Here is a 22,119-nt window from a genome sequence, read left to right as displayed (position 1 = left end):
GGGGAACTGAAGTAAGAGGTATACGGAGGCTGCCATATTTATTTCCTTTTAATCAATACCAGTTGCTTGGCAGCCCTGCTGGTCTATTTCTCTGCAGTAGTATCTGAATAACACCAGAAACAAGCATGCAGCTAGTCTTGTCAGATATGACTTTAAAGTCTGAAACACCTGATCTGCTGCATGCTTGTTCAGGGGCTATGGCTATTAGTATTAGAGGCAGAGGATCAGCAGGACTGCCAGGCAACTGGTATTGCTTAAAAGGAAATAAACATGGCAGCCTCCATATACCTCTCTCTTCAGTTCCCTTTTAAATGGTTTGGAGAGAGAAAGAGGTGGAATATATGTGCTGCAGAGGGGGAGCGGAGAGACAAATGTTTTGCAGAAGAAAGAGGGGAGAAACTAATGTGTTAAAGAGAGAGAGAGAGGAGGAATGAATGTGCTGCAGAGAGCAAGAGGAGGAATGAATGTGCTGCAGAGAGAGGAAGAATGAATGTGCAGTGGATAGCAAGAGGAGGAATAGATGCGCTGCAAAGAAAAGGACAGGTGGAAAAAAATTGATGCAAAGGGAAAAAGTAAAATTCTATATGTTGCAGAGAGGAAGAGTGTAAATACATCTGCCAAAGAAAAGGAGAAGGGGAATTCTGATTGATTTGAGAGGAAGAGATAGCAGGAAAGTTCTGCAAAGTGTGAAGGAAATGTGATTCCTTCCCCTTCTATATGACCCGTGCTGTGCCCAGCGTTCATCCATTCATATGCTGGTGACATTATGCTTCTGCAATGCTAGTTTGCACATACAGGTATTTATGGTGTGCTTTATATTATAAGTAGACCCCTGCTTGTTATAGATATTTTTTATCTTGCTGTGATATATATACATATACACTGTTACACTGGGGGTGTGTTTAGCTTCTAAGGGTAGAATGGTTAATTTGCATATATTCAGCAGTGATGCACTGGGAGACATCTCAAGCTCACTCCAACCTGAATTATCGCAAATTCTTTCTGTTTTAAGAAAGCAAACGTTTGTTTTTCTTAACATCTTAGTAAGGGGGCTTTTAGGACCATTGTAGTCCCTTACACACTCCAATGAGTTCTGGGTCACCATGAGCTTGCTTGGTAGCATGTCCCTCTCGGTGTTACAAGCCCTACTGCATAGAACCAAATTAATATATGCCATGCACTGATAAGGATCAAACAATCCAAAGCAGTCTGTATGCATGTTGGATTATTATGACTCTGTACAAATTAACAAGCTGACACATCATTGCATTCCAGCGATTCTGGAGGTGTGTTTAGCTTCTAAGGGCCCTTTCACACCAGAGGGATTTTTCGGCGTTTTAACGCCACGGCCGAAGTTGGCGTTTTGCCAGGTAAAAGAAAGTCCATAGACTTTCATTTTACCTTTCACATCTAACTCGGCGTTTTGGAGCGTTGCGTTTCAACGCTCCCAGGAGCTTTTTCAGGGCTGTTTACAGCCAAAGTTGGCTGTTGGCGTTTCAATGATAGTCAATGGAAAACGCCAACTTCAGCGTTTTCAAAGCCTTTTCAAAGCGTTTTACAGCTATCTTGTTCACTTATTTTTATAGAAGAAAAAAAAAAGGACGTTTTCATATGGGCTGTAAAACTCTTTCAAAACGCTTTGAAAACGCTATGTATTGGCGTTAAGCAAAAGGCTGACTTTCAGCTTTTTCTACCGCAGCCTCTAGTGTGAAAGAGCCCTAAGGGTAATAATGGTTAATTCGCATATTTTCAGCAGTGATGCACTGGGAGATATCTCAAGCTCACTCCAACCTGAATTATCGCAAATTCTTTCTGTATAAGAAAGCAAGCTTTTGTTTTTCTTACACTGTTAATGGCAGGGTTCTCAAACTTTGCACAGTTGGTCGTTGGGTGACTAGGGTTATTATTCAGAAAAGTGGTTGGAGCCTATAAAAGCCAATCAAAATTCACCTATTGATTTTCAAGGGGAATATTTACATTTCTGCCATTCTTGCACTGTTAATGGCACAAGCCTCAAACCTGGTATAGTTGATCATTGGGTGACTGGGGTTCAATTTCAGAAAGGGGGTGGAGCCACAAATAGCCAATCAGATTTGTTTCATTCCAATGCAAATTATTGTTGCCAAACACCGCAAAGCTCACAAACTTGGTAATTGAGTAATTGATTAATTGTGTGTTAGGGTTAGGAAAGTGGGCACAGCCAACACCAGCCAAATACATAAGCGGGGAAACGCCGGGTCATAAGTGGGCGGAGACAAATACAAATTTTACTGGGAAAATGTAAACAGCAGCCATTCTTACACTGTTAATGGTAGGGTTCTCAAACTTTGCACAGTTGGTTACTGGGTGAATGGGGTTAATATTCAGAAAAGTGGGTGGAGCCTACAAAAAAAATCAAAAATTACCTATTGATTTTTCAGGGGAATATTTCATTGCTGCCATTATTGCACTGTTAATGGCACTAGCCTCAAACCTGGTACAGTTGATCATTGCGTGACTGGGGTTTAAATTTATATAAGGGGGTGGAGCCCCAAACAGCCAATCTGATTTGTTTCATTTTAATGCAGGTTATTGATGCCAAAGACCGCAAAGCTCACAAACTTGGTCATTGAGTAATTGAGTAATTGTGTGTTAGGGTTAGGAAAAGTGGGCGCAGCCAACACCAGCCAAATACATAATCGGGCAATGCTGGGTCATCAGTAGGCGGAGACAAATACACATTTCACTGAGAAAATGTAAACTGCAGCAATTCTTACACTATTAATGGTAGGGTTCTCAAACTTTGCACAGTTGGTCACTGGGTGACTGAGATTAATATTCAGAAAAGTGGGTGGAGCCTACAAAAGCCAATCAAAATCCACCTATTAATCTTTAAGGGGAATATTTAATTGATGCCATTCTTGCACTGTTAATGGCACAAGCCTCTTGCACTGTTAATCACCTGTACCTGGTACAGTTGGCCATTGGGTGATTGGGGTTCAAATTCAGAAAAGGGGTGGAGCTACAGCCAATCAGATTTATTTTATTTCAATGCAAATTATTGATGCCAAAGACCTCAAAGCTCACAAACTTGGTCATTAAGTAATTTTGTGTTTGGGTTAGAAAAAGAGGGCGGAGCTAGCACCAGCCAAATACATACCTGGGCAATGCCAAGTCTTCAGTGGGCGGAGACTAACACAAATTTCACTGGGAAAATGTAAACTGCAGCCATTCTTACACTATTAATTGTGGGGTTCTAAAACTTTGCACAGTTGGTCACTGGGTGACTGGGATTAATATTCAGAAAAATGGGTGGAGCCTACAAAAACCAATCACAATTCACCTATTGATTTTCAAGGCAAATATTTAATTGCTGCCATTTTTTCACTGTTAATGGCACAAGCCTCAAACCTGGTACAGTTGATCATTGGGTGACTGGGGTTAAATATTAAGAAAAGGGGTGGGGCTACAAACAGCGAATCAGATGTGTTTCATTTCAATGAAAATTATTCATGCCAAAGACCACAAATCTCACAAACTTAGTCATTGACTATTGACAATTGTGTGTTAGGGTTAGAAAAAGTGGCCACAGCCAACAGCAGCCAAATACATACCCGGGAAAGATCAGGACATCAGTGGGTGGAGAAAAATAAAAATTTAACTGCCAGAATGTAAACTGCAGCCATTCTTACACTGTCTGTCAATGGCAGGGTTCTTAAACTTTGCACAGTGGGTGACTGGGATTAATATTCAGAAAAGTAGGTGGAGCCTACAAAAGCTAATCAAAATTCACCTATTGATTTTCAAAGTAGTGGAGCCACAGCCAATTATTGATGCCAAAGACCGCAAAGCTCACAAACTAGGTAATTGTGTGTTAGGATTAGAAAAAGTGGACAGAGCTAACACTAGCCAATTACATACCCGGGCAACGCCGGGCGACCAGCTAGTATATATATATATATATATATATATATATATATATATATATATATATATATATATATATATATATATATATATATATATATATATATAATTTCAGTAGGTTATGTAGTAGGTTATGTATCTCTGCTGATACAGCAAGAATGAAATACAAGCTATGTGCTGTATGGCAAGTGCAGGCACATGACTATTATGCCTGGAGATGTTTGTATAGAAAGCAGGGCTGGCGCTACCAATAAGGCAACGGGGCCAATTGCCCCAAGGCCACCCACCATAGCCCTTCAAGGCCCTCAGTGCCACTGGACCTTCTCTCCCCCCCCCCCCCCCTGACTGCTCCAGAGTCCCCACTCAGTAGGCAGGTGGGTAGATTAGACCCGACCCTAGTCGGGTTAAAAATGTCGCTCTCCGTAGAAGTAGAAGAAAAGGGGTAACACCCCTCCACCAAGGGTCTGCACACTCAGGATAAACAATTGTTCAAAACAGAGGCGCCAGATAAGGATAAAATAGTTAAAAACTGTTTAACAAGGAGAAGGCAGTGATAGTGGTAGTATTACGTCTTATCAGAGTAGCATAGCGAGCGCTATGAACTTATGCCTACTAATTGGCAATGACGAGAGCTCCACCAATCAAAGTGCGGGGATAATGTCCTTTAAAGTGATTGAACCCGCAGGGGCTCACGGCAGGACGAGTGGAGCTCTCGTCATTGCCAATTAGCAGGCATACGTTTTTAGCGCTCGTTATGCTACTCTGATAGAGCATGTTAACTCTGATAAGGCATGTTAACTCTGATAAGTTGTGCTAACTCTGATAAGGCATGCTATTTGTCCTAGTGAATCAAGCCCATACAGTTAAAAGGACATTTTTGCAAATATGGATCCAAAAGTAAGTTCATCAAATATCCACAGTGAGGTGTGTTATATCTATACATCCTATACTTCATCCTACTACCAATTACTGAATCTGAGAGAGCCTAAGCGCTTTTAGTCCTATAGCGGTATAGAAATGTTATTGTTATTGTAATACACATATCTACGTTTGAACACTGGCTTGTGCAAGATATTTTCATTTAAACAAATATGACATTTCCCCTTTTTCCTCCTAATTATCTACATTCATCTCTTCACATGCTTTGCATTCCTCTATATAGAAAAAAAAAAACAGAAGTTCAGCTATTTACAGTAAATGTTCCCTTCCTCCTCCCTCCTTTCAGAGGCGCAGATCTCCGAGCTGACAGAGAACGGCTGGCCGGTTATCAGCTTATATTTCAAAAAGAGATCTGTCACCAGTCTAACCAGTGCTGTCCTTTAAGAGGAACTAAATTCAAAAAGCAAACAAACATAGTGTGTTCACTATCTTACCCGACCCGAGACGGGACTGCTGAGAAAATGTTCTGCAAGTGGGTCATGGAAAGGATTTGCAGTCATTCTTTCCACTAACAAGTAGAATGGCCCCAGACTTGTTTTGATCACAAGCGCAAGTGCAGCTATGAGCTGACATACAGTGCCGGTTCTAGCTACTATCGGGCCCCGGGCAAAAGTAACTTGGGGGACCTACTTACACCACACACACACACACACCTTGGGGGTCCCTTACAAGCTCTGGGGCCCTGGGGCAGTTGCCCTCTTTGCCTGTATGGAAGTGATGGCCCCGCTGACATACCCCGTGCTGCTGTAGACATAATGAAGAAATGTTTGTGTGTGTGTGTATGTATATATATATATATATATGTATATATATATATATATATATATATATATATATATATATACACATATATATATATATATATATATATATATATATATATATATATACATATATATATATATATATATATATATATACATATATATATATATATATATATATATTATATATATATATATACATATATATACATATATATACATATATATATATATATATATAAATATATATACGCACACACAAACAGCATGTCAAAGTCAGTCTGGTTTCCTGAAAAGTAAATAGAAGCTAAAACAGTTGAGAAACAGTGAGGCCAGGAACCCACAAGGAGCGATTTCTAAGCACTAGTGATTTGAAAAAGCTCTTGATATTGCAATGCTATGGGGGATTTTTATAAAATCATATCGCTCAAGTGGGATCACACCCATAGCATTACATTAGCAATGGTTTTCAAATCGCAAAGCGCTCAGAAAATCGCTCCTAGTGGGATTCTGGCCTAAGGGAGAGTTCACACAGGCGATTGTGGGACAATTACTTTGTTGTTAGAGTGCTGCTCATTCAAGTGAATGGGCAGTGACTGTACCGTCGTTTACCGCTGTTTCTGCATTCCAATCTCAAGTTTTCCCATTGTTGCAGTCGACCCTGCAAGCAACATGCTGCTTCCAGGGTCGTTCAGCACCGCGTCTCTGTGTCCCCCTGCAGTGGTGAAAAATGGCAAAAGCCGCTGAAAGCTGTCAAAGGCGCGTGCAGAAAAGCATTTGATCAACATGCCGAGCAGACCCCTGCATGAAGTGGCTCTAAGATAAGGATTCTAATAAAGTTTTACTGCAGGGAAGCTCAAAGGGTCATTAGTCCTGCTTCTTTTTTAGCTTAAAAGGCAGAGATTGGATTCTAAACTGCAATTGTGACAGCCTGATGCAATGTAAAAAAAAAAAGCTCTTAACCTTCCTGGCGGTATACGTTCGGGGTAAGCCACGCAGGAGGTTTTCTTAGGCCCTGCTCGGCCGATTTACTTAATTTTTTTTTTTTGCTGGACGCAGCTAGCACTTTGCTAGCTGCGCCAGCACACCGATCGCCGCCGCCCCGCGCCCGATCGCCGCTATCCGTCGCGGCGCGCGGCCCCCCCCCAGACCCTGTGCGCTGCCTGGCCAATCAGTGCCAGGCAGCACCGAGGGGTGGATCGGGACTCCCAATGACGTCACAACGCCATGGCGACGGGGGGAGCCCTCCAGGAAATCCCATTCTTTGAACGGGATTTCCTGATCGGAGATTGCCGAAGGCGATCGAAGCGGGCGGGGGGATGCCGCTGAGCAGCGGCTATCATGGGCTCGCTACATGATTTAAAAAAAAAAAAAAAACTGCTGCGCTGCCTCCTGGCGGAATTTTTCATACCGCCAGGAGGGTTAAACTGAAAATAAAAATATAAGACTAATTTCTACATTATAATGTTCTATTGATCATCTGCACTACACATACCATTTATAATCTCATAAGTTTATTTTCACTTCAAGTTCACCTTAAAGCAGACCTGAACTCAGAACTTCCTCTCTGCCCCTAAAGATAAGCAACAGCTTAATAACCTTTAAAGAAAAACATTTCTTTATTACAGCTGATACAAATCCTGCAAGAAATCTGCAGTGTGTCTATTTCCTGCTCTCATGGAAGCAGACATAGCGTTAACATTCTCCGTTTACAAATTAGCTGCTCTGCTGAGGACGCCAGCTGACACAACTGAAAGATCAAATTACAGTTGTGATTAGTCACAGATGAGGGGGGATTGGACAGGCTAAACTCTCTAAACACATACAGGGTGCATTTCTCTCTGTTTTCCTTCTGTCCTGTGCAAGAGTTCAGGTCCACTTTAAGATTGATGCCTTAAATGCTGGAAAATCTATGGAATGGAGTTCAGCAGCAGTCGTGTGACCACTTCTGGTTACAGAAAAATAATAATTATATTTAGAAGAATGTTTAGGTGCACAAACATTGCTACTCTAATGGGAGGGGGAGGAGCCTCCAGATGAAGGTAACTGCTGCCTGGACAGTGCAGAGATAAGAATGATACATTCCTGCATACATGGAAAGCTGCAGCGCCTGCTACAGGTTATAACTGAATCTGCAGTCTTCTTCTTCCATGAACACATGCAGGTGTGTGAAGTGCAACCTCTGGGTAACCGCTGGGTAATCTACTTCTAACATTTATCTGCTGTAATATACTTTATATCCAGTTGTGGATATTTCCATTGCGGAACAATGCCAGAGTCTCAGAGATATTGTAAGCAGTCCTGCTTTGTCCTGCCTTTCATGTTGGTGGTGCTGCCTGTGCTTGGTCTATCTTGCACTTCTGTTGTTCACCTGCAGGTGGCCATCTACAGCAAACATGTAGATTACAGCTGGTGCCACCATAGGCCCTAATAGGAATTACGTCTATAGCAGCGCACAGTGAGTAACTTCGGCGCCGTCAGAAGACAGAGCTGAAGTTACTTTTAAAACACTGTAATTCTGCTGGCAGCCCAATTACATCATTCCCCACCATCCATGTGGACCTGGAGGGGAATAGTAATTAACACCGCCGGGACTTGTGCAGGAATAGAGTAAGCCTATATCAGCTGTATCCTGCGCCCAAGTTCCATTCTCCCACAGATCTTCTGGATAGACTGTATAACTACCACTCCTGCCATACCTTCTGGTGGTATTATATGCATGTGTTGTACTTCCATTGTCCACCAGTAAGTGGAATTTCTACAAACGACCTGGACATTAGATAGGCAGCTACCTAGCAATTGCTCCACCCATCAAGTAAGTTTGCCAGAACCTCAGTCATAGCTATGATTAAGGTGCCATAAGTTTTCTCCGATACGCGTGAGCTGTATTGCTTCAATAAAAATTGGACTTTTATCCAGAGATCGGTGCAGCGGAATTCTTATCTACTACATTTTCTATGGCTAAAAGTAAAGGATCATCAGGACAGCCAGGCAATGTGTATTGTTTAAAGGAAATAAATATGTCAGCCTCCATGTTCCTCTCACCTCAGGTTCCCTTTTTATTATGTATGCAGTTAGTAGGACTCTTTGTTTGCAGTGTCTTTGAGCTGGCTTCACAGGGGTTATTCGTAGTTCAACTGTTTACAACTTCACTTATTTCAATAAACGCTCTCACTTCTCATGTTATACTGCCAGTGGTGATTATTTGCCCTGCTGCCAGTGATGATCATTTATCTTGCTCTCAGTGGTGATCATTTACTCTAATGCTAGGTACACACCATACAATTTTGTTTTAGATAGATGGTTCGATAGATCATTTCCAACATGTCCGATCTTATTTTTGATCATTGTTTTTCTGATCGATTTCTCATAGAAGTCAATGGAAATAGATAAGAAAAGATGACAGAATTGAATCGGAAATCGATCAAAAAATCGAATCGGAAATCGATTGGATGGAAAATGGACCGAAAAATGCATCCTGTGTACCCAGTATTAGACCAGTGGTGATCATTTGTCTCACTTCCAGTGGTGATCTTATGTCCCACTCTCAGTGGTAAACCTTAGACCAGTGGTGATCATTTTCCCTGCTGGCAGAGGGGATAAATGTAGGCGCAAGCCATCTTGAAAAAGCCCCAGGAGGCGGGGCAAAATGTGTCTGTGCGTGGTCTACTGGAGGAGTGCTAAAAGCTAATCACAATGCCACGCTACCGAGCGAAGTGACTCAGCTCCAGTCTGGAAAGTCAGAGCGAAATGTATGCTCATGATGGCAGCATGGAGGAAGGACGCAGATAGCTTCTACCCGCCGTGTGCAGCCTCGCGTGGCTTCTCTATGCATACCAGTGCACTGGCAACATCCAATGTATAGAACTGCAGTGTTCTCCCCAGAATTTTTTGTCCAGCCGGGTGGCATGAAGAAATAGTCGGGTGGGGCGCAGGGAGGGGAATGCAAGGTTGGCGTAACACTGCTTACAGCATAGGGAGGAGGATAAGGAGGCGAGATGCCAGGTGCTCACCAAAATTAGCTGGGTGCAGCACCCAGCTAAAAGAGCCTGGGGAAAACACTGATGTGAGCAGGAGCTCACCAAGTAATGCAAGCATTTGCAGAGCATTTGCTTCCATCGTAACTACAAGTGAATTAGCTGATCTTACAAGCGTATGCAGTACATCAAAGTTTGTAACATGACGTTTATCAAGCCATCAGGTGATTCTTGATCATACTGAGGCTGTCATATGATTGATTCGGGGAGTTGTTCCTCTACAGTCTCAGTGTCTGAATAGAGCTGCAATTGAGACCAATAGATGTTGACCTATACAAGGTCGATCCAGATTGCTGTAATTGAAAGTGATCCTGCAATTGAGCTCATTAGAAATCATGTGGCCACTGTATAGCTGAGCACATAGGGCCTGATTCACAAAGCGGTGCTAACAGTTAGCACGCTGGTGAAAAGCCCTTTATCACGCCTAAACTCAGTTTAGGCATGATAAGTTTAGGTGTGATAAGTTTAGGCATGATAAGTTTAAGCACCAACTGGATTAGCACTGCAGTGCACAGCTGATCAAAAGTTTTGCGCTAGCAAAGTCTGGTACACTTCGCATAGAGTTTAATGGCGCTGCTTTGCGTGCAGGACTTTGCGCACGATCTAAACTTATCTAAACTTATCATGCCTAAACTTATCATGCCTAAACTTATCATGCCTAAACTGGCTTTTCACCAGTGTGGTGCAATGGTTATCACGCCTAAAGTCTCTAGCTGGGTTAGCATCGCTTTGTGAATCAAGCCCATAGTGTGTGGAGAGGTGGTGGTATACCATATATTGAGGGTTTAATACAGCAGAGGCACAAGCTTTTAGCATGAGCTGTATGCTTGGAGATCGCCATTGTGCAATATCTAGCTGTTGTTGCCCCTAGCTATCTATTATTTAGAATGAGTGCTCCAGGGCAGAATAATGCTGCTGTTTTTAAATTGTATGTGCTTTTTACATAGAAGTTGATCATTTATTCATGATTCACTCCAGCATAGGTATTTTTCTTTGATCGCAATTTTGATGATTATGCAGGAGGCTCCTCCCACATGGGAGTGGTCCCAAGCAGGCTACTAGTACTTGGCTTTCTTATTTTATAACTGGCCGGTGTTGGCCCTGCCCACTTTTCCTAACCCTAACACACAATTACTCAATTACTTAATGACCAAGTTTGTGAGCTTTGCTGTCTTTGGCATCAGTAATTTGCATTGAAATAAAATACATCTGATTGGCTGTGGCTCCACCCCGTTTCTGAATTTGAACCCCAATCACGCAATGGCCAACTGTACCAGGTACAGGTGATTAACAGTGCAAAAGGCTTGTGCCATTATACAGCGCAAGAATGGCAACAATTAAATATTCCACTTGAAAATCAATAGGTGGATTTTGATTGGCTTTTGTAGGCTCCACCCACTTTTCTGAATATTAATCCCAGTCACTCAGTGACCAACTGTGCAAAGTTTGAGAACCCTGCCATTAACAGTGTAAGAATGGCTGCCGTTTACATTTTACAGTGAAATTTGTATTTGTCTCCACCCACTTTTTGGTTATGGTAATAAAAACTATCCTATATGTTATTCCAGGTAATGTACTATGTGTGTACCAAATTTCATTCAAATCCGTTCAGCCATTATTGCGTGATCGAGTAACAAACATCCAAACTTTCCCATTTATAATATTAGGATTGTTTTGGTGATAAATTTGACCTGCTGACCACAGTGTCAGAGGTGCAGGAAGGGGATGGGGAACAGTCTGTTAATGATTACCACTGTTCAAGGTATCTATAGAAGTGATCATTATGAGCACAGGACTAATAAAGAGCTAATACTGCAGTTGAGGGAGGGCCCTTCGGGGCCCCTCTGGCCCAAGGTTCCTGATGCGGTTGCAACCTCTGCAACCCCTATTGCTACTCCACTGGGTGATAATCTGACCTGCAGCTAGTGGTGATCATTTGCCCTGCAGCCAGCGGTGAACATCTGACCTGCAGCCAGTGGTGAACATCTGATGTGCAGCCAGTGGTGACCATTTGCCCTGCAGTCAGTGGTGACCATTTGCCCTGAAGCCAGTGGTAATAATTTGACCTGCAGCCAGTAGTGATTATTTGCCTCGCTGCCAGTGGTGATCATTTGCTCCGCTGCCAGTGGTGATCATTTACTCCGCTGCCAGTGGTGATCATTTGCTCCGCTGCCAGTGGTGATTATTTGCACTGCTACCTGTGTGGCTATAACAGAGATAGCTCTGATGAGGCATTTGAGCTTCCTGTATAATTGCACACATGCAACTAACATTTCTTGGTGGTAGTTTCAGTTGGGGGGGCTGATTGTTTCTTTTAATGCAGTTATGTAGTTTTCATTGACTGGGGTGCTGTAGAAATAATCTATGCATCAGCAGCAGACCCAGAAACCACTGAAAGCAATGCTGTTGTGTATGAAAGCTGGCAGAGACCGCGCAATGTAAGAGGAAAATCAGGGGAAGCTGAACACTTATTTAGAAAACAGGCTTTTTTAGTTTCACTCTCAGAAGTGGAAAGTTAAAAATACTCGACAGGAAGTAGATTATATTCCCTCTCACAAGTAGGTATTAACTGTAGTTTGCAAAAACTGCCTGCATTGCTGGAACATCTCAATACACAGAGAACAGCAATGGAAATACTTCTAATAAGTTGTGGCTAAAGTTAGGGGCAACTCCAAGCAGCTCAATATACAGTTCAACAATATATAGAGGAAATATTATACTAGACTTAATGGGTACCTCAAGTGACATGGGCCCTGATTCACTAACCTGAGGTAAGAATGCTGGTCCTGCCTATAATGGTGATGCTGAGTGGCTCTGCCCGGGTATGACCAATTAAGTCACGGGGAAAAGGGCGCACAGTAACGTATTAGTAAAATATTGTTATTTAATACCGATATTTTCGTACCGTATTAAAATGTGAAATATCGATATTAAATACCGATATTTGACTTATATGCCAGGACTCCTTCAGCCTACAGACTTCTGGTGTAACATGGCTAAGGGATATACAGAAAAGCAGCTGCGATTATACAGAGCTGTACTCTTCACAGAGGACAGCGAGGGGCTAAGAGATGAGCAGAAATGAAATATGCAAGAAGGTTGTAGGAGCCGGAGGAGGGAGGCAGACGCCTGAGAGCAGCACACAGCCTGGCGTGCGGTGCCAGAGCCAGTCAGGCAGGAGATGGAGGAGCTCAGCTCTCATACACATACACATATACCGTATATACTCGAATAGAGGTCGACCTTGTGTATAAGTCGACTTCAATATTCAACCCTCTTAAGCTGCAATTTTGTATTGACTCAAGTGTAAAGCTCAACACGCACCATACAATCTTGGTTGTACAGCTTTACCAAATCTATGTAGTATGAGGGCCAACAGATTGAAAATACCTTAAATGATTGAATGGATAAGCTCTTATACTACATTAAAGTGGTAAGATTGAACAACCAAGATTGTATGGTGTGTGTTGAGCCTAAAGGTGGCCACACACGATACAATAAAATGATCCGATTTTACGGTAATTCGATAAAAACGATTGGATCTCCCGAAAAAATCGAAAGCTTTTTTTTTCATTCGACTGAAAAATCCGATCGGATTTCCCGTTTTCTTCGATTTTAATCGATCCGGACTGCCAGATATTTTTCTTCAATCTTTCTAAAGATTGTATGGTGTGTGTTGGATTGTCAGTTTATTAATATACAAACCCTAGCAATGTTTTCAGAGTTTCCAATCATTTTTATGATAATTGGGGGAAAAATTGAACATACGTGTGTGGTACATTGGTCATATTTTTGAAATGTTGCAATCAGTCAGAAAAATGTATTGCAATTCTTAAATTGAACAGATATTTAAAAAATTGTATGGTGTGTGGCCACCTTAAGTCTACCCAGCAAAGTTAATGGCTGCACTTGGGGCTCAGGAGGGGTTAATGACTGCATTGCATACAGTATTGTAGCTATTAACCCCTCCTGTCCCTTAAGTGCAGCCAATACCGCCACCAGGCCCCGAGTGCTACATTGATTATCTCCCTTTTATGCAGCCCAGCATTTCCCCCCTACCCCTTTTCTTTGTTAATTGCTGTGGCCAGGACTTTCAGAACCGTGTTTTCTTGGCATTTCCTTTCCTCAAAGTATCACTGGGTAAATTGCTGCAAATGGGAATGTCACTATTAGTACTAGGGGTGGGACGACGAATCCGGCGAATCCACGAATCCCTCGAATATTAGGAAATATTCGAGATTCGTGGATTCGAATCCCGACGCCATTTTCCACTATACGAATCCGCCGAATCCCGACGCCACATCGCCGCGCATCCGCCGCTCGCACTCGTCCTCCTCCGACCTCCTCCGACCCCCCCGCGCCTCCTCCGCTCGCCCCCCCTGCCCGCATCCACTCACCTATCCATAGCGGAGCGCAGAGCGGCAGACCTCTCGCCGACTTCCTGGTTCCCCCTAGTGACCGGCTCTTACAATGACGTCATTAGTAAGAGCCGGTCCGGCCACTAGAGGGAACAGGGAAGTAACGAAGAGGTCTGCCGCTCTGCGCTCCACGGGAAAGTGAGTAGATTATGCAGGGGTGAGCGGAGGAGGCACGGGGGACGGAGGGGGCCGTGGGGGGGTTGGCGGGGGAGGGGGGTTCTATCTACCTACCTACCTACCTACTGACCTAACACTATCCCTACCTACCTACAGGCCGCTATACCTACCTACCTACAGGCCCCTATACCTACCTAAAGGCCCCCTATACGCACCTACCTGCCTACCTAAAGGCCCCTATACCTACCTAAAGGCCCCTATACCTACCTACCTAAAGGCCCCTCTACCTACCTACCTACCTAATGGCCCCTATACCTACCTACCTACAGGCCACTATACCTACCTACAGGCCTCAATACCTACCTACCTACAGGCCCCCTATACATACCTACCTACCTAAAGGCACCTATACCTACCTACCTACCGGACACTATACCTACCTACAGGCAACTATACCTACCTACAGGCCACTATACCTACCTACCGGCCACTATCCTTACCTACCTACGGGCTGCTATACCTACCTACCTACCTACAGGCTGCTATACCTACCTACCTACCTACCTACAGGCCACTATACCTACCTACCTACCTACCGGCCACTATCCTTACCTACCTACAGGCTGCTATACCTACCTACCTACCTACAGGCCGCTATACCCACCTACCTAAAGGCCCCCTATACCTACCTAAAGGCCCCCTATACGTACCTACCTACCTACCTAAAGGCCCCTATACCTACCTACCTACCTAAAGGCCCCTATACCTACCTACAGGCCACTATACCTACCTACAGGCCTCAATACCTACCTAGAGGCCTCAATACCTACCTACCTACCTACCTACAGGCCCCCTATACGTACCTACCTACCTAAAGGCACCTATACCTGCCTACCTACATACTTACCTATACTTAAGGCCCTATACCCTGCTACCTATACTGAAGGTCCCTTTACCTACCTACCTACCTAAAGGCCCCTATACCTACCTACCTACATACCTACCTATACTTAAGGCCCTATACCCTGCTACCTATACTGAAGGTCCCTTTACCTACCTACCTACCTACCTACCTACACTGAAGGCACATGTACCTTACTACCTATACTGAAGGCCCCTATACCTAGCTACCTACCTATACTGAAGGCACATATACCCTGCTACCTATACTGAAGGCACATATACCCTGCTACCTATACTGAAGGCCCCTATACCTAGTTACCTACCAATACTGAAGGCCCCTATACCTTGCTACCGATACTGAAGGCACATGTACCCTGCTACCGATACTGAAGGCCCATATACCCTGCTACCTATACTGAAGGCCCATATACCCTGCTACCTATACTGAAGGCCCATATACCCTGCTACCTATACTGAAGGCCCATATACCCTGCTACCTATACTGAAGGCCCATATACCCTGCTACCTATACTGAAGGCCCATATACCCTGCTACCTATACTGAATGCCCATATACCCTGCTACCTATACTGAAGGCACATATACCCTGCTACCTATACTGAAGGCCCCTATACCTAGTTACCTACCAATACTGAAGGCCCCTATACCTTGCTACCGATACTGAAGGCACATGTACCCTGCTACCGATACTGAAGGCCCATATACCCTGCTACCTATACTGAAGGCCCATATACCCTGCTACCTATACTGAAGGCCCATATACCCTGCTACCTATACTGAAGGCCCATATACCCTGCTACCTATACTGAAGGCCCATATACCCTGCTACCTATACTGAAGGCCCATATACCCTGCTACCTATACTGAATGCCCCTATACCTTGCTACCTATACTGAAAGCTACCAATATTGAAGGCACCCATACCTAGTTAGCTATACTGAAGGCACCTTTACCTCGCTACCTATGCCTGGGTACCTATACTGCGGGCAACTATACCACGGATCGCACAATTTTAATGTGCAGGATTCGTTAGATTCGGGATTCGAAAGGTTCGAGATATTCGAGAACCTTTTTAGATTCGGATCCGGATTCGAAGAAATTGTGGATTCGTCCCATCCCTAATTAGTACACACATTACTCAGTGTTGCCCGTGACTCCTGTATATGTCGATCCCTATACTTTTATGAAGTGAATCAGACCTAAATTTCTAGATTTATACTCGAGTATATAGTACATACACATGCACTCACTCACCCGTACATGTAGCAGCACTAGCGCAGCGCTGTACAGCCTGGATTACCTGCACGGCCACAACCTTCCCTGGGAAGCCAGCAGACAGTGGGGCAGGAAACAAGGACGCATGTGGCAAGTGGACCAAATAGAAAAGAGCGGCATTTGGGCGCTCACGATGCTGTATCAGTGCCCGCTATATGTTGGGCGGCCAAATTTCCGCTCTGGCGCCCAAACACCACTATTTTGTATTGGCGCCTATAGCAGCACCCTTTTAGTCCACTTGCCGCATGTGCCCTTTTTTCCTGCTCCGGGCTCTGCCCTGCCCCCTTCACTGTGATTGGGCAGTGTTGCTGGTCAATCTACAACACAGGGCGAGTGAAGGAGGGGTTCTATGCAGCTTCCTTGTAGCTAAGCAACCACGGGCAACAAGGTGCTGGTGTGGATGATCGCGAACTCACGTTCCGATACCTGCGCACTGAAATTTTACACCTAGTACTGCTGACAGTGTAGGAGTAGGACGAGTTGTCTAAGTAGAGCAACAAGAGAGACTTCCCCCCCAGTATAGGTAGCCAGAAGTAGCCCCCTCAATATATGTAGGCAGAAGGACCCACCCAGTATGTTGCACCTCCCTCCCATGTAGAGTAGTGTGAGTGGAGCATGTGAGAGAAGTGACTCGCCTCTCCAGGCTCCAGGATGCAGTTGAGCAGCATATGCTGGTATTGGTGGTGTTATTTACAGAATTTTTGGTTACCTGTGTTTGCACCTGTAGTTTACATATATAGATATAATAATCAGTAAAGTTTTTGTGATCCAGCGATGACCCTAGCTTCTCCGGAAATCCCTGTTATGGAGATGGTGACACCTGGAAACTGTAGATCGTTGGTAAAGCCTGAACAGGTGAGTCACTTCTCTCACATGCTCCGCTCCCACTACTCTGTACCTCCAGGGGTCTCCACAAGGCTGGCCGCAGACCACCGTATTGCTACCAGACACACAGACCCCTTGGCTATGGCTGCTATTGTGATCCCAACAGTTGAAGTCTTTATGCTACCTCAGTAATATGCTTGCCTACCATAATAGAGATTGCCAGATATCTTTCTTTATGCCAAAATATTTTGGAATGCAGTGCTGCATCTTGGTAACAAGGCTGCTAGGGGTCAGGGCCCACTAGAAACCACAAATCCCAATTGCTAAGCACTTTTTGTAGTGATTTTAGCAGTTTTCCAGAGCCATTTCTGGTGATTTTTAAATATTGAAGCATGATTGCCCCAAGCATACTTTTCATTGACTGTATGCTTCACTGTACCCAAAGCCCAAAGCAACAAACGTGGCCTCAACAGTTCTGTGCGTTAGTGAGTAAACTAAATCAAGCTAATCCGATGTGACCATCCACGAGCACAACACCCTTGTTCTCAAAACTTCCACTGTGTCCATTGTTGCAATGGACACAATGGAAGTTTTGACTAGATGAAAGTCAGATATGTCATACGTGGCTTGCAATCTATAACAGGTCTGTTGCAGACCTGTTATAGCTTGCAAGCCACCTATGACATATCTGACTTTCATCTAGTGTCCAAAAAAAAGTCATGCAGGTCGGGTCTTCTTATTCCGTCAATACAAAGAACACATAAAACAACAGAAAGAATGGACATCTCAGCACATGTCTGAATGGATCCATCAACATGTCCATTGATCCTCTGTGGTGTATTCTTTGAACTAGACTAATCTAGGCTCAAGTGTGAATATAGCCTAAAGGTGACCACACACCATACAATAAAATGACCCGATTTTACGACAATTCGATAAAAACGATCGTATCTCCCGAAAGACTGAAAAATCCGATCGGATTTCCTGATTTCCTCTATTTTTATCGATCCAGAATGCCAGATATTTTTCTTCAATCTTTCTAAATATTGTATGGTGTGTGTTAGATTGCCAATTTATTAATATACACACCCTAGCAATTTTCTCAGTTTCCAATCATTTTTATCATAATTGGGGAAAAATTGAACACAGGTGTGTGGTACATTGGTCATATTTTTTTGAAATGTTACAATCAGTCAGAAAAATGTATTGCAATTCTCAAATTGAACAGATTTTTAAAAAATTGTATGGTGTGTGGCCACCTTAAATCTGATAATGATCAGAAGCTTCTTCCCTGCACACCTGTAATCTGTTCCAAAACTGAGCTGAATAGAAAGTGCAGGTCACCCAATGCCTGTATGACCTATCAGTGTGAGTACAAGACTGAGTTCTGATTTATACTACAAATCCCCCTATAGATGTTATTAATAAGTAGCCAGTGGCAGCCAATTAGAATCGTATCTCAGAAGAGTACATTTGAAATCGGCACCGGTAGACTTGGGCGCAGGATACAGCGGTATACGGCTGATCCTGCTTCTGCACAAGTCCGGGCCGATTTAATTACTACTTCCCCTCCAGGCCGCCATGGATGGTGGGGAATGATATAATTCGGCTTCCAGCAATTGCTGGAGGCCGAATTATTATGTTTTTAAGCAGCCTCGGCTCCGTCTTCTGACTGTTCCGACGTTACTCACTGAGCGCTTCAATAGGAGTGATTCCTATTGTAGTCTATGGAGGCGCCGGCTGCGCCCAAATCTAGCAGCACTGAAAAGCACTGCTCTGTCTCAGAACCATATACCAGCAAATTAGAATTGCGGTACATAAAAGAAAGCTGCATTCTGTTGTAGAATCTGATTGCTTAATTTTCAAATGAAAAATTAACATTTTTTTTCTCTGTCCTTCAAAACTTCTAACTAATCCCTATGGTCACAGAAACATTTATATTCAATAAAAAATTTTTTTACAACTATTTATCTATCTATGCGCTATCTTCATGCTTCATTGACTGTATTGACTGTCTTGACTGTTTTTGGGCAGCATGGTGGTGTAGTGGTTAGCGCTCTCGTCTTGCAGCGCTGGGTCCCTGGTTTGAATCCCACACAAGTCAACATCTGCAAGGAGTTTGTATGTTATCCCTTTGGCTGTGTGGGTTTCCCCTGGGCACTCCGGTTTCCTTCCACATCCCAAAAACATACAGATAAGTTAATCGGCTTCCCCTAAATTGGCCCTAGACTATGATACTAGGCTGGATAGTGTAATGGTTAAGGGCTCTGACACAGGAGACCAGGGTTCAAATCTCAGCCCTGCCTGTTCAGTAAGCCAGCACCTATTCAGTAGGAGACCTTGGGCAAGTCTCCCTAACACTACTATTGCCTATAGAGCGCGTCCCAGTGGCTGCAGCTCTAGCGCTTTGAGTCCGCCAGGTGATATAAATGTTCTGTGTTTGGTTTTGTTTGATACATGCACTACACGATATAGACGTATGACTATGGTAGGGACTAGATTGTGAGCCCCTCTGAGGGACAGTTAGTGACAAGACAAAATACTCTGTACAGTGCTGTGTAATATGTTGTCACTATGTAAATACTTAAATAAATAAATAAAAGTGTGTGTGAATTCTAAACGAGTTTATTAGTAGTTTGAGTACAAGAACTGGTCACCAGATGGCAGTGCTGTGTCCGGCTTGAGTTACATTCCATAGCAGCTGGATGCACACCTCCATCAAGGTGTTTTCTGTATCAGACAACCTCTTGTAATATTGCCATTGAAATATTAGATGAAAATGACTGTGGGCATCATGTAGGAGCAATTGTATGTTACTTGCAGAAGAATTATATTGAAAGTAAACCTGAGATGTCCAAAAAAAAATAAATGATACATACCTGTGGCATCCTCCTGCCCCCTTCAGGCTAATCGGTTCCTCGCTGTCCTCCTCTGCTGCTTGGATCTTCCCAGTACTTCAGGCAGTTGGGGTGTAGTGTGCAGTACTACAGGCGCAAAATACACCCGGCAGCGGGAGTGTGATCGGGGAGCGCGTGCACAGCCACTCTGCACCTGCACCGACTGGCCGAATAACCGGGACCTGTAGCAGAAGATCCAAGCGGCAGAGGAGGACGGCAAGGGATAGATTAGCCTGGGAGGGCTGGAGGAAGCCCCAGGTATGTATAATTTTTTCAATTTGTTTCATCTAAGGTACAAAGGCTCCTTACTTGGCTTCTTAGGTTGATGCCATTCTGTTCTATTCTCACCTACCTCTCAGGGTGTATAACGCAGCAGTTACAGACACTGTTCTATCCATGACTGTCATTGAAATTCACAAACAGGGCTGGCCCTTCCATAAGGGCACCCTGGGCAATAGCCCAGGGCCCCAGAGTACGCTGATGAGCCCCCCATCTCTCCCTTCATCCCGGGGCCCCTGCAGAGTAGTTGTGGCAGTGCAGTGCATTGACCTGTCCCCCTGTCTGGCCAGTGCACTCCCTCTTTTAGACTATGCGCGTTAAACTCCACCACTGCCAGTACCGTGACCCAGAGAGTACTTCCTACTATCTGGAGGGGAACAAACGAGCCTTAACTGAAAATTAAAAATTGGAATTTGAGATATTTAATTATTTATGTAGTGATGGTAAATAGAATAATAGTGACAGAACAGAGTCACATATTTTTATTTTCAGTTTAAGATCTCAGTTATTAAGACTGCATTGTAAACATCAGCCATGCCTGCATGATGTAAACACACACACGCACACCAGTTCAGTTTTTACAGGATCAGGTTTTCATCCGGCCAGTGTTGAACCCAGCCTTCCTCTCTCACACTAGTTGTAAATAAACAGTGAAAGGGTATCAAAGATGGGAATTGGAGTGTGGCACAGGGAGCAAAACGGTACACAGAGTGGGATGGGTGGCAATGGGGAGAAAACACATGATGACACACATATGGAATCATGAGCTCAAACACAAATATAACAACTGCCACTCAATTCAACTGTATGCAAAAATACTTTATTATGAGTCAAATGACACGCCATCCCCCTAAAAACGAACCCTTTTAAAAACAAGACATGGGCTTCTCATACAAGGAGTACTCCAGGACACGTGCATGCATGCCTTCACTCATCACACATCCACATTCAGATCCGGATCGGCCGATCCTGACTCTAAGCATGTGTGTCACCCAACTAGAACTGCACTAATACCAGACACAGTTGCCGCAGTACTTCCTCACTACATAAAGGCTGCCACGGATAACTCCTCCAAGATATGAGGAGAATTGCAGTCTCTGCAGAGTACAAAGAACCCGGCTCAATCCTCCAATCTGGCCTCCTCAGACAGCGTACTCCCTCCAGGGAAACATCACATTGAACCAAAGTTCCTTAATTGCTCAAGGTTTCCTCCTTGGAACAGCAGAAAGAGTTACCCTTTATTCACCTGATAACAGGCAGTCCGCCACGGCGTCCCGCGGCCAGCAGGTACCTGCAACTCGGTTAGGGCTTGCCGTCTGACATCCAGTGCACCATTAGGTATGCGGCATGCAGCAGTCCCGGCTACTCCTCCGGCCCAACGTCTCCAAGCCCCGCCCACATACGTTACGCCCACTAGCACGTGAGCTTCGTCAGTGTGATCATGCGATGGTAGCTTACTGGGGCGGATCCTCCTCCTTTTCTCTTATACAGCCAAGCCTCGTTCTGGGCCACTTCCTGATGCCATGCGTTTCAGCATTCATTCACTGGGATGTTTAACTGCCGCGTGTGTTGTTATAAACATTGGGCCTGATTCATCAGAAAAAATAGGACTTTCCTATAAGGACCCTGGCCGTGTGTATACATATACAGAATGAGGAAGAACCTAAGTAATATCAAACTCTCATGATTAATTTTAATTGATGGCTGAGACGACAGAAATGACAGGAATGAGGCCCTGA

The 22,119-nt window shown here is 44.0% G+C and overlaps 1 protein-coding gene across 2 annotated transcripts in view; it reads left to right on the top strand.

Annotated features, from left to right (window-relative positions):
* SH3BP2 (SH3 domain binding protein 2) overlaps positions 1-22,119 on the top strand; it is a 156,038-nt gene that overhangs the window by 29,333 nt on the left and 104,586 nt on the right. Inside the window, exon 1 of one of the 2 annotated variants that reach the window (XM_068276546.1) lies at positions 763-797. The exons of the other annotated variant lie outside the window; for it this stretch is intronic. Coding sequence (XP_068132647.1) covers positions 778-797 — 20 coding nt within the window. The 5' untranslated portion in view covers positions 763-777. Of the gene's footprint in view, positions 1-762; positions 798-22,119 lie in introns of those variants that run through there. 2 annotated transcript variants of the gene reach the window in all.

The sequence above is a fragment of the Hyperolius riggenbachi genome, chromosome 1, assembly GCF_040937935.1.
Source record: "Hyperolius riggenbachi isolate aHypRig1 chromosome 1, aHypRig1.pri, whole genome shotgun sequence".
Taxonomy (NCBI): Eukaryota; Metazoa; Chordata; class Amphibia; order Anura; family Hyperoliidae; genus Hyperolius; species Hyperolius riggenbachi.
This window is presented reverse-complemented; position numbering and strand designations above follow the sequence as displayed.